Source organism: Pelmatolapia mariae, linkage group LG15 (genome assembly GCF_036321145.2).
Source record: "Pelmatolapia mariae isolate MD_Pm_ZW linkage group LG15, Pm_UMD_F_2, whole genome shotgun sequence".
Lineage (NCBI taxonomy): Eukaryota > Metazoa > Chordata > Actinopteri > Cichliformes > Cichlidae > Pelmatolapia > Pelmatolapia mariae.
The window spans coordinates 12,712,657-12,726,375 of NC_086240.1; the positions used below are offsets into that span (position 1 = coordinate 12,712,657).

Sequence of the window (13,719 nt, forward strand, 5' to 3'; positions counted from 1 at the left end):
GCACTGATGTCTGTAGTATCTGGATATGATATAATTTCTATTGTAAGATCAAATCTGATCTTTAAGATAGAGTATAACAGTTGTTGCTGTCAGTTTGTCTCGAGGTAATGTTAGGTTAGGCATTTTATTGGGGAGTATATGATAGCTTCGGTGAAATCTGAAATCCTTTTATGTGAGATATTATTAAATATAATTGAATATATGATAAGACAGGGCTACATACTAAGAAAATATCAATAATCTTGTTTCCTCGTATTTCTGTTTATGTGGTCGATTGTTTATTTTGTGTCTTCTTAGAACCACCATGCAGTACATAAGCATGTCCGTATGACACATGTCTCTATAACCTGTTGTTTGTTCATGCAGGTGTTGTCTATTCAAGCTGATGTCCTACAAATTTCACAATGTCAGTTTATCAATTGGTCTGTCCTAGTCATGATCCAGTAATGACTGCAATTCACTTCATGTTTTGACCCAGAGTGATTTTGTGCTTGTTATTTATGCGCATAAGTGTGAGAGTGTATTCACTCTGGTTGCTTCATACTGTCTTCATGCTTACATAAAAGCAGACCCAATTTTCTTTTTCAGGCCACGAATTTGTGTAGCCACAATGGGCCAAAGTAGCTCAGTCATTATTCCAAGAAATTAGCATGGCTGCAGCTAAATTCAATTCAGCTTCCACACTTTGCACTTTTCCTCTCAAAGAGGAGTAAGAAGCACATCGCACGCTAAACCAGATCATCAAAAGAGCGTTCGCTCAAATTGCTCACATTGAATAAAAGTCTAGGTGGTCCAGCCAAGCCAATTTTCCAAATGTAGGTTAAGTCCCAGAAGAGGCTAATTCAGATTTTAGAGTGCGCTTCACCTTCTCAAAAGTTTTAATATTTTAATGCTGTGTATCTTATTTGTTTGTAGCTATACACTCTGGTGGTCAGAGGGAGTCCTGTCCTACCTTCCTGTCCCCTATGATGAAGGTATTGTCAATGAATTTAATGATTTTAATAGTAAGAAACAGAGCCATTTATGAAACTGATTTGAATGACCAACCATCAATGGCTTTGTCTGTCATTGCTTACCATATTCCTCAGCCTAGCAGGAACTGTGTATTTGGTGGTAATTATTGTTGGTAAAAAATAAATGCAAAATAACTCTGCAGACCAATCTAGGGATTCAACAAACTTCATACTGATGTTGTAACTGACTTGTTTAAATATACACTATATTGCCAAATCATTGAAATCAGGTCTTCCAAACACCTCCATGGCCACAGGTGTAAAAAATCAAGCACCTAGGCATGCATACTGCTTCTACAAACGTTTGTGAAAGAATGGGTTGCTCTCATGAGCTCGTCGAATTCCAGTGGTACTATGATAATATGCCACCTGTGCAGCAAGTCCCAAGTTCTCTGGAGTGATGAATCTTCTCTGTCTGGCAATTTGATGAACGAGTCTGGGTTTGGTGGTTGCCACAAGAACGTGAACTGCGTGACTCCATTGTGCCAAGTTTAAATTTTGATGGAGGGGGGATTATGGTGTGGGGTTGTTTTTTTAGGAATTTGGCTCAGTCCCGTAGTTCCAGTGAAAGGAAACTCTTAGTGCTTCAAACCAAGACATTTTGGAAAATTGGATGCTCTCAACTTTGTGAGAACAGTTTGGGGATGACCCCTTCCTGTTCAAAGATAGCTGTGTATCAGAGTACAAAGCAAGGTCGATTAAAACACTGACTAGCAAGATAGGTGTTGAAGAACTCGAGGTGTCTGGCCTAAACCCGATAGAACACCTTTGGGATAAATTAGAGTGGAGAATCCGAGCCAAGCCTTCTAATCCAACACTAGTGTTTGACCTCACAAATGTGCTTCTGGAAGAATGGCAAAAAATTCCCATAAACACACTCCAAAACCTTGTGGAAGAAGGGTGGGCTGATGTCATATCATATTAAACCCTGTGGATTAAGAATGGGATGTTATTCAATTCACAGGCGTATGATGGCAAATGAGCAAATCCTTTTGGCGATATAGTGTATTTTTGTGTTGAAAGTGTGTGGGTGAAGCGGTTGTAATTGTTATAAATATTAATATTATTTTTCTCTGTTCCTGTTTGGATGTAGCTCCCTGTGAGGAAAATATGAAGAAGGTCAAAGTGAAGAGAATGAACCAGTTGGACGAGAATATTGACATTTACACGGAATTCTTCAAACCGTATGAACTTACCTCCTTCGATGACACGTTCTGCATCGCCATGACCAGCTCTGCAAAGTGAATATACACACATACACAGACAATTTTGGTAGTGAAACATGTCTCTAATAAACAGTGTATTCTGAGTTTATTAGCTGTTGTTGTTATGCAGGATGTCGACTAATAGATTTTCTGCTATTTTATGATCATAAAGGGAATTTATGCCCAAAACAGTGGGAGCGGATCCAAACCCGTTCACAGTACGCAAGCCAGAGGAAACAGGAAAATCAGTGTTGGGGTGAGTGTAGCACTACCATGTACACATCAACCTTTGTGTTGTTTCTGGTAGCTTTTTATTTTTTACATGAAAAATAAATCAGTCCCATGTCACTGTGCCCTCATGAACACAGCTTTATTTAACCACAAGCAATGTTACACTTTTTCCGATTTTTTTGGTTTCAAAAAACATTTATATATTAATATATATCGTCTGAGGAATATTAGCCTGAGACGTTTACCTTAAAATCTACATGCTTAAGCATGCAATTGAAGTCCAGTTGTGTTCTGTGCTTCAGATACCTTTCCCCTGTACAAGCTAATCTACATCCCTAAAAGCTGCTCTGTGTACCTGTTGCCATTTTTCTGTGAATATGAATTGTGTTTCATAACTTCATATCCTTCATATCTGCTTTTTCTTGCTTGCTTTGCAAGGTTCTCCTCCTAATATTGCGATCAGGTCTCTGTGTCTCTAACTTCTATAAATTGAAATCTCTGTCACAAACATTTTTTTTGTCATACTTACCTTTTTTTTTTCCTTCTAACCTAATAGATACAAAAGTTTCCTTTGTGCGAACAAGTTGTGCTTTTTGAAGAACATGTTTCCAAAGTGATTACCTGATTTACCTATCACCACCTATTTTAGTGGAAAAACAGTGTTGTAATGTTTTTATTGATTAATTGCCACTTTGTCTAATTTTATGAAATAACCTTATGAACCATTGCAAACAGTTTGATTGTTCAAAAAGCTTTTTGACTTCTGTCTTTATACTTTTTTACATATTCAAACATGTTTATTATAATCAGCTGATGAATGAAGAATTTAAATGTGCGCATGCTGTTGGATAGATCTTTGGAAGGGCATCAAGTTGTATAAATTGTCCATGGTATTTGTCTGAAATGAACAGGACTTATAATTTATGATCATTTTTATGATCACACTGGCGTATTTGTACCACATGTTTACTCGTGCATACATACATTTAGATACAACCCACCATGTCATTATGTTTTTGGCAGTACTGTTAGGATAAGTAACACGTGTAATCGTCATCATCTGGATACCAAATGTGGATATGGAATTTTTCTCGATTTTTATGATTTTCTTTCTAAGAACTGAGGTTTTCTTTAATGGAAAATATTTTTTAATAATCAATTTTGCCCAAACTGAAGTAAGTTACAGGATATTTTCTCACTAAAACAACTGAAAATAAAGTGCTTTTTTACTGGAAAGAGAAACAGACGATTAACTAAAAATGAGTTGCTGTACACTCACCTATACTTGACACATTTTACCTTGGCAAACAAAAGCATTATTTATGTGAAATGTCAGCTGTTTACATAATTTTCCAGCATGTTTATAACTTCACCACATAACAGGACGTCAAGCCTTTACTCATTCACTCATCTCCATAGTGTTTCACTTAACGGCGTTGATCCTTTGCTCATACCAAGGCTGTTCCCTTGTGGCTGACTCTGAGCTCTGGATAGTTTTAGATTAAGACACTCTGCCTTTGATAGCCCTTAAAATGTTCTTGTTCAGCTGGGTGAGTTTCCCATTAGGCTTGTCGTTCTGAATGTTTTCACAGTGGTCTCTCCGCGGTTTACTTCAGTGATCTGTGTCTCTTCACTCATTGAGGAGCTTCCACATGTGTGTGTGAGTGTGTTTGCAAATATTTGCCAATGCAGCTATACGTGTTTAGTGCATGCTTGAAATGGACTAGCTCATAGTTTAGGATGATTGCGTGGTCACCGGTCTGAGCTGAGAATGATTGAAATCTTCTGGTTCCTGGTTGATTGATCAGTACATCTTAGAAGAAATCATTTGGTGTTTTGTTGTTGTTGTTGTTTGTTTCTCCCCCTGTGACATAGCAGAGGCTAAACTAATAATAACCAGTCTTTTAGGAAATCACATTTTGCTTTCATAGCTCATAGGTTTCATAGCATGACTATATTTGCTAGTAAGTAGAGGCATGCTTTGAGGGTCAGCTCTCTTTGCCATGACCAGTTCCTCAGCTGTGTTACATTGGAGTAGAAGAGCAAGGAGCTGATTGGCAGCAAATCTGTCAGCATATCTATTATTGCTATAGCTTACATGTTTATTGTTAAGATCTGCAATTTTTGGTTTTTAAATTATCTCCATTTCTGGCCTGCACTTTCTTCAGTCATTGTCACCAGCTAAAAACAATGAAAATAAAAGTAAGAAACAATCTACAAACAGCATCTACATACAACTTATTTCACTTACTTTCTTTGGATGTGGTCGACATCTTAATTTTAAAAACGTGGACATTCAAAAATGGGCAAACATGTGTTGTCTTTAAACAAACAAGCCCTTGGGAGAGGGGGGGAAGAAGTTTAGATGGATCACAAATGATCTCAAACAGATTCTGAAGTGAGTCACACAAGCTGTTCTTGACAGAGGTAGAAAACACAGAGGGATAATATTTGCAGAATCCTCTGTATACAGAGATCATGGGCTCAAACTCGAACAGCCTTTGGGAACCATGAAGTCTGTTTCAGTTACATGTTTAGTCACATTTCTGCAGGGAGATGTTGTGGAAGAACATGGTGCCATTTCTGATCTGATGACTCATTAGACATGATAAAAATAATCAGGATTCTGCTGCTTGACTAAACTGTAAAATGTACAATACATGAACGGTAGTTGCATGTGTTTATACATACATTGATCTGTGTGCATGTGTGTGGATATTGGCAGCAGCAAGAGCAGTAAAGAGGAGACGGTTCTCCAGAGGAAGACTGCAGCTAGCGCACCTCCTCCCCCAAGTGAGGAGGCCATATCTAGCACATCAGAGGATGACTCCGAGGAGGACCGTGAGGATGAGGGGACTGTATCTCAACGATCCACACCGAACAAACTCCTAACGGAGTCTGGAGAGAGTAGTCGCACCCAGGAGGTATGAACACACAAACATTGTCCTAACAAGGCAGATTCAAATCCCCAAATATATTAAAGGAAGCTATCAGATTTGAATTTGTGGATCTTATTAAATAAATTAAAAATAATTTCACTTCTGAGTGTAATTGTTTAACAAGGTAATATCCTCTAATAATTCAAGGATATGTTATGTTATCTAAAGACCTCCCAGCAATTCTCAGTTTAGGCTGGGTTGCTAACTGCTTATATTTTAGGCCTCAAATGCATTTTGCGTTCCAGTATGAGTATGTCACCCTGGTTGTGTTCTCTCTCGCCCACCTCCCTTAAGTCTCCCAGAAGAAATTAGTTCTTTGTTTTGGTTTACGTCAGACGGAAGAGCAGACGTCACCTTAATCAGTGTCAGTGATAGAGCTGAGGCTCTAAATAGTGTGTGTTTCTTCTAATGCATTGAAGAAATGAATTGAGATAGTTGCACAGTTTCCTCTGGTGTATTATTGCTTACAAATCTACTGCTGCTACTACTCTGCTTTTCAAAGGAAGCAAATAAATCCTGCATAGTTCCATTTGTTTTTATTTTGGTTTTTCTGGTACTGTGCACGTGTATTGTGATAGCGTGTAAACCTGTTTTATTGTCCTTGATGGTCCCTTTGGGTGAGAATGTAGGGCATGTGCTTCGGGATTTTTGGCTGCTTTTAGAACATCAGGTGATGAGAGGTCACCAGCAGGTTTTCGGCTTGCCTTAATTTTTTGATGACTGATTCACTTCTCTTTTTTGGTTTCTTGCCAAGGTTGATTTTAAGGTCCAAATCAGCTTTGAAAGTATTCTCACATTAAAAGCCTAAAATCAGACTAGAGTTAAAAAAAAATAGGAGAGGCAGTGAGGAAGAATCTGTTTACCCAATGATTGCACTGAATTTTTTTGCCTGTAAGTAGTTGTGGCAACCAGCTAGTAACAAGAGGTTGAGTATGTCGCACTTTTGATTGTAAATGGATTTCATAGGTCACCTGGTGGGAGGCTACCTGTCTCCAAAAAGCCAGTCTGACTCAGTTTAACTGCAATCACTCTCAGGCAAATTGGTAACAGTTTGAAAATGATTTGAATTTGTAATTTGTAAACACAAAGACAACACAATTGCAACTCGTCTGCAACGCATCTCTTTGCAATAGGGAACTCGACTCGGCTGGTTGCCAACAGGTTGTGTTCTAGTTTTATTCCTATATCAAGCAACTACATTATTATTTGTGGAGGCATTTCTCTTCTCTTTTCAAATCTATGAGCAGACAGTAGCTGAGTGCAACTAGTCATGGCTGTTTCAGTGACTGGTCTCCGTCAGTGAAAAAAAACATTTCGAAGTCAATGAAATTCCAAATTCAGTGCACACAGTCGCAATAACTGTGGTCGCGCTGACGTCTCTAACCACTGTTCCTGAGTGTGACCACAGCATTGATGAATTTAAGGACATTAATCACTGCGGATAAGTACTGCGTCGTCCTACCATGTAGCAAGAGAATTTGAGAGTGAGTAGGGCTTGCAGTGGATATTCTTAGAGATGCATTCATCCATTCATTTTCTTAACCATGTATCCAACTAAGACTGATGGCAGCTGCAGCCTCTCCTGGCTGACACTGGGCAAGATCCATGCATACCAAATTAGGCAGAGCTATAGACTTGCATGTAAGACCTTTTTAGGCCTAAAACCAATATTTTCATTGAAAAAAATTCTCAATATGCGATTCTGATAAACGCTTTTGCTACTTTCTAAACAGACACATCAGTGTATAGTTCATCAAATGCAGTAAAATCTGTGTATGTGTGTAGATAATAGGAGTACCAAACCTCTGTCATGTCCTGTCTATATCGGTATCTGTTTCATGTCCCGGGGGGACTGGATGCACGTTTTGACCCAGATTCCCTATAAGCACAGTGAGACCAAGAAGCACATTAATGAGCACAGGTAGAGTAGGTCAGTGTGTCAACAGGACTGATGCACCAGATAACTACATCCTCTTAAAATGTCTCAGTTTATAAGAAATTACCTTTGTCATGTATGAAGGAGCCCCCAGTGATGTGTAAACTGTTGGTTTCAGAATTATTATATTGCCTTTGTTACCGAAACTGCTCACAGTCGTCATGACATCAGCAGGAGTGTGTTGACTGCGTGCACCTTGTCCCGCTGTCCTAATTTTTTAAAGATGTCTGATTGAAGCCACAATCTCAGGTGATTTGTTGGCTGTTGACTTAACAGTGTGATGTTTCTAAAGAGACCTGAATGTTTTATGGCATGGTGATAAAGACATCTCTCCTTTTGTGTATGTATGTGTTAGCTAGGGATGTCAGCATCTGTGCCATTTAGATTAGTTATTGATTTAGGAAATCTTCACATAAGTCTCAGCCTGGGCTTACTGCTGTTTTATAATTCACTAAAGGTCTTGGCACCTTAGACTGCTCTTGTAGAAAGTCCCAGTTGTCCTTGAGGTCTCATCGGTAGTCTCATTACTACATTTTTCATTTAATTGTCTTATGATGTGCAGCACAAAGCTTTGAATCTACAACATTGTTCTAACAACAAAAAGAAAAAGCACCTTTGCTTGATTTATCTGGCTGTGGTACCACGAAGGAGAAATATCTTGAAGGCATTTGGTCTTCAGATTTGAAAGCAGAGGCACTCCCTCTTTCTCCATCCATCTATTTCTCCTCCTGATTTATGATGTATTTTCCTTGGGTTTCCTGCCTGTCTTCTCGTGGCCATGAGCAATGAGCTGGTCATGAATATTTTGGGCCGGACAGCTTGCTCACGTGTTGGGCGCACACAGTCACTCTCGTGCATCTCGTGTCGCTGCCTGCAAGCCTGTCCCCGAGAATGGATTGCCAGGGTGCCAGCACAACACACAACTGTTGAAATATTTAAACATCGGCTCATTACTGCGTTTACCATGTAATTACACATGCTCATTTGGTATTCCACCTCGATTTGAGCGTGCATGTGCTCGGTAGATTTGCAGTGTGTTGCTGTACAAGCAGATATGCGCCTGCACAACACCCTCGCCTGTGTGCTGCACGTAGGTGTGTATGGTGCGGTTAGTGTTTTGCGAATCCCCGTGTAGTCTTTGAACAGGGCTCTGTGTATTATTGTGATCTTGTGTGTGTTCACAGCTGCTGTTTTCCTGGACATGGTCCTGGTAACACCCTGCGTATTTCTCCCCTCCCTGCAGCTCAGATCAATACAGTTACTGGGAAAATTGAAAGCTTTATGTTGCACATATTACTGCAATGTCAGAAAAGCGAGAGAACAGTGGCATAGCTGACTCCTTTCATGCCAATCCTGTATATGCTGTTACATAACAGGCTTTTACCTTTTCTGTAGAGACTATAGGCAGAGTAAAATGTAAAAATTCACCCCCACAAATCATAATTTGCCTAGAAAATGCTTTTTTTTATAGGACATTTTGAATAATCAGGAAGGTTGTACAGATATATCTGCTAAATCTCATTAAAATATTGACATGTTAATCTGGTCTAAAACTAGCAGATGTTGGATTGGAACTCAAATTTTGAGAACAAAGATGTTTTACAGGATATGATCTGTGTTTTCCACTTTTTAATCATTTATATATCAAGATTAAAACGTGTTGCACAATTCTGCAACATCTACCATTTCAGCTGTTTCACCTTCCTTTTGATTCCAATTTTCAATTTCTTCAGTAAAATAAATTAACTCGAGTATTGCCTGTTAATGGAGGGTACTCGGTTACAATTCTATTTTTTTTTTATATTTACACAGCCCCACTTGATAGCAACGATCATCTTAATATGTGTTATATTGTAAAGAAAAGACTCTACAATAAATTAATGATGAGTGTTTATAATTGTATTTTAAGGTTTACAGTTCTCTCTAAATTAAAGTTTCTGTTTAGTTTTTTTTTAATTAAGTGTCACATTTTAAACTTAATGCCCTGTTGCCTCACAGTTTAATTCTTCTCCGATCTGTCAGCTTGAACCAGTTTGACCTTTTTATTATGATCTCCTGTTTATTATGATTATTATATCCCAACAGACACTGAACACTGTGTGACAGATCCCCAGGAGGGCACGTCCCTAAGCACAGAAGAACATGAAAGCACCTTACCAGACACCAACAATCAAATTACTTTTGAAGTTGCTAAGATTAACCTCCTTGCGCCATCCTAATTACTGAATCTGTTGGGGGAGAAGCAGCTGAACCTGATGACCTTGTCTGTATGGTTTTATAGTTTTAAGTCGACTAGCTTACTTTTTTTTTTTTTTTTTGTGTGTGTGTGTGCGGTCATTTAAAAGCCATGATTAAACTTTTATGTAAACTGTTTTTTAAATATTTTTTCTATCTTGTTCACATGCGTAAGTATGTTGTTTGTAAGTATGTTTTGTGTCTCTTTTCACATTTTCAGGAGGTTTATCAGCAGCACATGGCAAAGGAGCCTTATGGACTCAATCTGGCTGAGTTTCCCTCTGAAGATGACCTACTCATTTACCAAAGGTAAATCTGAGCTACTAATTACATACAAGGGATGAGAACTATAACAATATGTAATAACATATATTCAGTAGTCATCATATCATAGATACTGGCCCACAATTTCACTCACGCAATCTCAGCAATATTACTTTAAATTTAAAGATGGCCATCCATCCATCAAAGAACCTGTTGACATAACATTTAAACAAACTGGGTAATCTTTATTTTTCCCAGTCAAAGACCTTTTGCTATACAAAGTAGCTTCGTTGCCTGAACTTAATCACCTCTTCCTTCTTTTGACTGCTTCCTTTAGCGGTTGCCACAGTGGATCATCTTCCTTTATCTCACCCCATCTCTAGCATCCACCTCTGTCACACCCTCTGTGTCCTCTTTTGCTACATGCATGAACCTCCTCTGAGGTTTTCCTCTTTTCCTCCCGCTTGGCAGCTCCATCTTCAACATCCTTTGTACACTATATCTGCTATCCCTCCTCTGCACATGTCTGACCATCTCAGCCTTTTCTCTCTAATTTTGTCACCAAACTGCTCAACCTGAGTTGTCTCTCTGATGTACTCATATCTGATCTCGTCCATCCCGTCACTCCCAGTGAAAAACTTTACATCCTCATTGCCTGAACCTAACCTCTTAATGACAGTGAAAGCAAAAAAAAACAATGCAAATGAAAATGAGACAAAAGCACCAGCACACATCCAAATACTCCCACTACAGGTGCATCAAGGCGCTGAGTATTTGGAGCTGATGAGAATGCACTTTTTCACACTGAACGAGTGTGTCCTTTTGGACTGTAGTGTAGTGGTGTCGTCGAACTGGAAAGATTGCGTCAGGAATATCATTGTGAAGTGCCAGTCTTGTAAACTGGACATGATGGGAATAAAAGGAGAGAATTACATTACATTGTCACTTAGAGTTGGGGGGAACAGATTCAATTTTGGTGGTCAAAATTTGTGACTTCCAAAGAAATTGTATATTTACAAGATAAATATTAGAAATAATATTTATAATAAAACTTTTGCACAATAGCTAGTTAGACAAAATTATGAAATAATGGCCTTTTAATGGCCAAAAAGTCTAAACATTTAATGTGACAATTGTCTTGCAGTTTCTCGAGAAAGAAATCGTGACCACATTTCAGATTTTTTTGGGAGGGGGTGAATTGATTTTTGTGGCACTAATTTTTACTCCCCACCTGTTAATTTCATTTAATGTTTATATTAAAAGATTGAAAAGACATGGAATAAAACGGCAAAAAACTGAATATTGTCATTTTAATAAAAGCTGCAAATCTGGACTGCGCAATGAAATGAAAATGTTTCCATTAGTCCATTAATGCTTCAGTCACACTAAGAAAAACTATGGTTGGAGACACAATTATTGCTATTCGGAGTCTCTTTGCCTCTGAAATGTTTTTTTTTTCTTCAAAGTCAAAGTTTTGGTGCATGAAGACGGCAATAAGATAGCAATAAGACAGAGAGAGTATTCTGTCATTCTGCTATCAGTTTGCAAGTGAAAGGGGTCATGTTTGCATCTGCAGTCTGTGAGTTACTGAATTCCTCAACAAATAGTGACGTAGTTGCTGTAGGATGGCGATTTAATTGTAAAAAGACTTAAGTGCTCGGCAGCATTGCTTTCATTTAGGAATGTAAGCAGTTGAGTCATCTCCCACATTGCAAAGAGACTAGTAGCCAACATCAGCACCGACTACCTCAGACTGATTGTACCATTATGATAATCTGCATCTGTGTGTATATATTAAACAACAATTATTTGCAAATCTTTGATAATCTGACAGCGACTGCAGTTGGGCTGTGATTGTTTGGAGACAGGTTGTCTCCCATTAGGGGACGTGTTTAATCATGAAATCATGATTCAAAACCCTCAAACATAGTTATTGATACTACAATCAGTGCCCGATTGACGGGTTCGGGGTTGTCACGTGGGTCATATGGCCTTCAAATAGTTTTTTTTTTAACTTCCTACCTTTTACAAACGCATCTCAGACTTCTGTTCTTTTATATTTCTGTGGCACTGCTAGCATTTGATGCTAACTTTCAGAACTACCATGAGACTCCATGATCCACCATTGCTATAAAAATGAAAAAATGGTCCATTGAAGTGAACGGAGTCTTCCATTCAACGGCTCTGGTTGCAAGAAGGTTGCTGTCCTAGTTTTATTCTAGTCATAAGATCACTAGGCACTGCTAGAATGTTAAAGTGAAAAGGTTTAGCTTCCTAATTTACTATTTTAGCGTCAACGACAGACATTCAGGTCAAATGTCAAAGTATTGGACAATCTGATATTTTCACCTGCGGATGCTGCTCAATAAAAGTAGTAAAATCTATGAAGTCTACTTTATCCTGAATGAGGCACTTAGTATTATCAGTCAGCCTGACACAAACCAATGAATAGATTTATGATCTGTTCTACAGCTCTCTTTATAATCTATATCCAGGGGATTTTTTTGCATCACATTGAAGCAAACTCCTGTAAATGAAAGAGCTCCAGCCTTATTTTATGATTACCTCTCCCAGAAAAAAAATATTAAATTTTTTCATATTATTTTTATTGACAGCGCACGCAGTGTTCAAGACACAGGGGCAGAACAGGCAGTCACCCCCTCAGGGTGATATGGGTCATCCTGAAAACAGGCATCAACCAGGCGGGTTTATCACGCCTCTGACCTCTCTATTCTTTCTCCACCTTTCCCTTCCTTCTCTTTTCTGTAAGTTTCATTTTGTCCTTTCTCCCTGTTTGCTGCCAACACTGATTAGGACACAGTGAATAGCCATCAGCAGGCTTTGAATCTGAACACAACTGTCTGTCTGTTCTTAGGAAGCTTACAGCACGTTTGATACAGAATGATCATTGGATGAAGCTTTAATAGCTTTTTTCCCCCTCACACTGCTGTCCTAAATCCACAGAGGATGACTGCTGTAGAACTGTAGATGCTGGATAGTTATTCTTTTAAGTGAATCTTTGCTGTTTATAGAGTAAGTGCACATTACAGTTTGGAAAAGACCATGTGACTGCAGACCTCGAACAAACTTCAAGGCATTGCAAGAACTACTGAAGACCATAAAATACCAATGGGTACCTGACACCTGACCTGGAACCCATTGGAAAAAAATAGAAGATTTTTGGAACATTGTGCAAAACCTCAATTTAAGATAAGACAAACTTCTGGAGTTTATGTGAGCTCACATCCATGCTGTCATTAAAGCAATGTGGGCCATGCATGCTATGCGTTTATTATATCAGAAGATATGTAACATGAGCTTTCATCCTCTCATGTACTGTGCTGTGCAATAGTTTTTAGCCACGCCTCACTATTTAATTTTATCTTTTTGTCTGGCAATTAGATGGTCAGTTTGCTATCAGATTGAATGGAGTCAAATTGGGAATTAAACACAATCCTGTTGTGATATAACAATGTGGTAACTTTGCAAAATTTGTAACTGTTACAGTTTGCGTACATAGAAATTCAGATTGAACAGAAACTTGACCAGTAACTGAAATTGAAGTAAGATGGACGTTTAATTGCAAAATTACATAAGTGTTCAGCAACCTTGCTTTCATATTGCAGTGTAATCAAAATACAACAGTTGGCAGCTCGTTGAGTCCCCTGATGCAAAGAGTTGTCCTCGTTCCTACACACTGACTCTGACTAATTGCAACATTTTGGCGACCTGTTGGCATTTATAAATGAGGCAGCAGTTGTTTATGAACCTTTCAAAATGTTTCTGAGTGATTGTTGGTCAAGTTGGAAGTTGGTCTTGCAATCAGTCGCAAAAGCAAAAAAATGAAATGCAATCACCGATTTTCTCTAGTCGCAAAGAGGTTGAATGGTAAATGA

General features: G+C 38.5%; 1 protein-coding gene across 3 annotated transcripts in view; it reads left to right on the plus strand.

The window, feature by feature from the left end:
• The window catches only part of fig4a (FIG4 phosphoinositide 5-phosphatase a), a 62,811-nt gene that overhangs the window by 38,926 nt on the left and 10,166 nt on the right, over positions 1-13,719 (plus strand). The window contains exons 18-22 of one of the 3 annotated variants that reach the window (XM_063495178.1): positions 916-974; positions 2,107-2,254; positions 2,391-2,474; positions 5,175-5,373; positions 9,780-9,868. In XM_063495178.1, coding sequence (XP_063351248.1) covers positions 916-974; positions 2,107-2,254; positions 2,391-2,474; positions 5,175-5,373; positions 9,780-9,868 — 579 coding nt within the window. Of the gene's footprint in view, positions 1-915; positions 975-2,106; positions 2,255-2,390; positions 2,475-4,041; positions 4,106-5,174; positions 5,374-9,779; positions 9,869-13,719 lie in introns of those variants that run through there. The other 2 variants (XM_063495179.1, XM_063495180.1) reach the window with 2 other exon arrangements.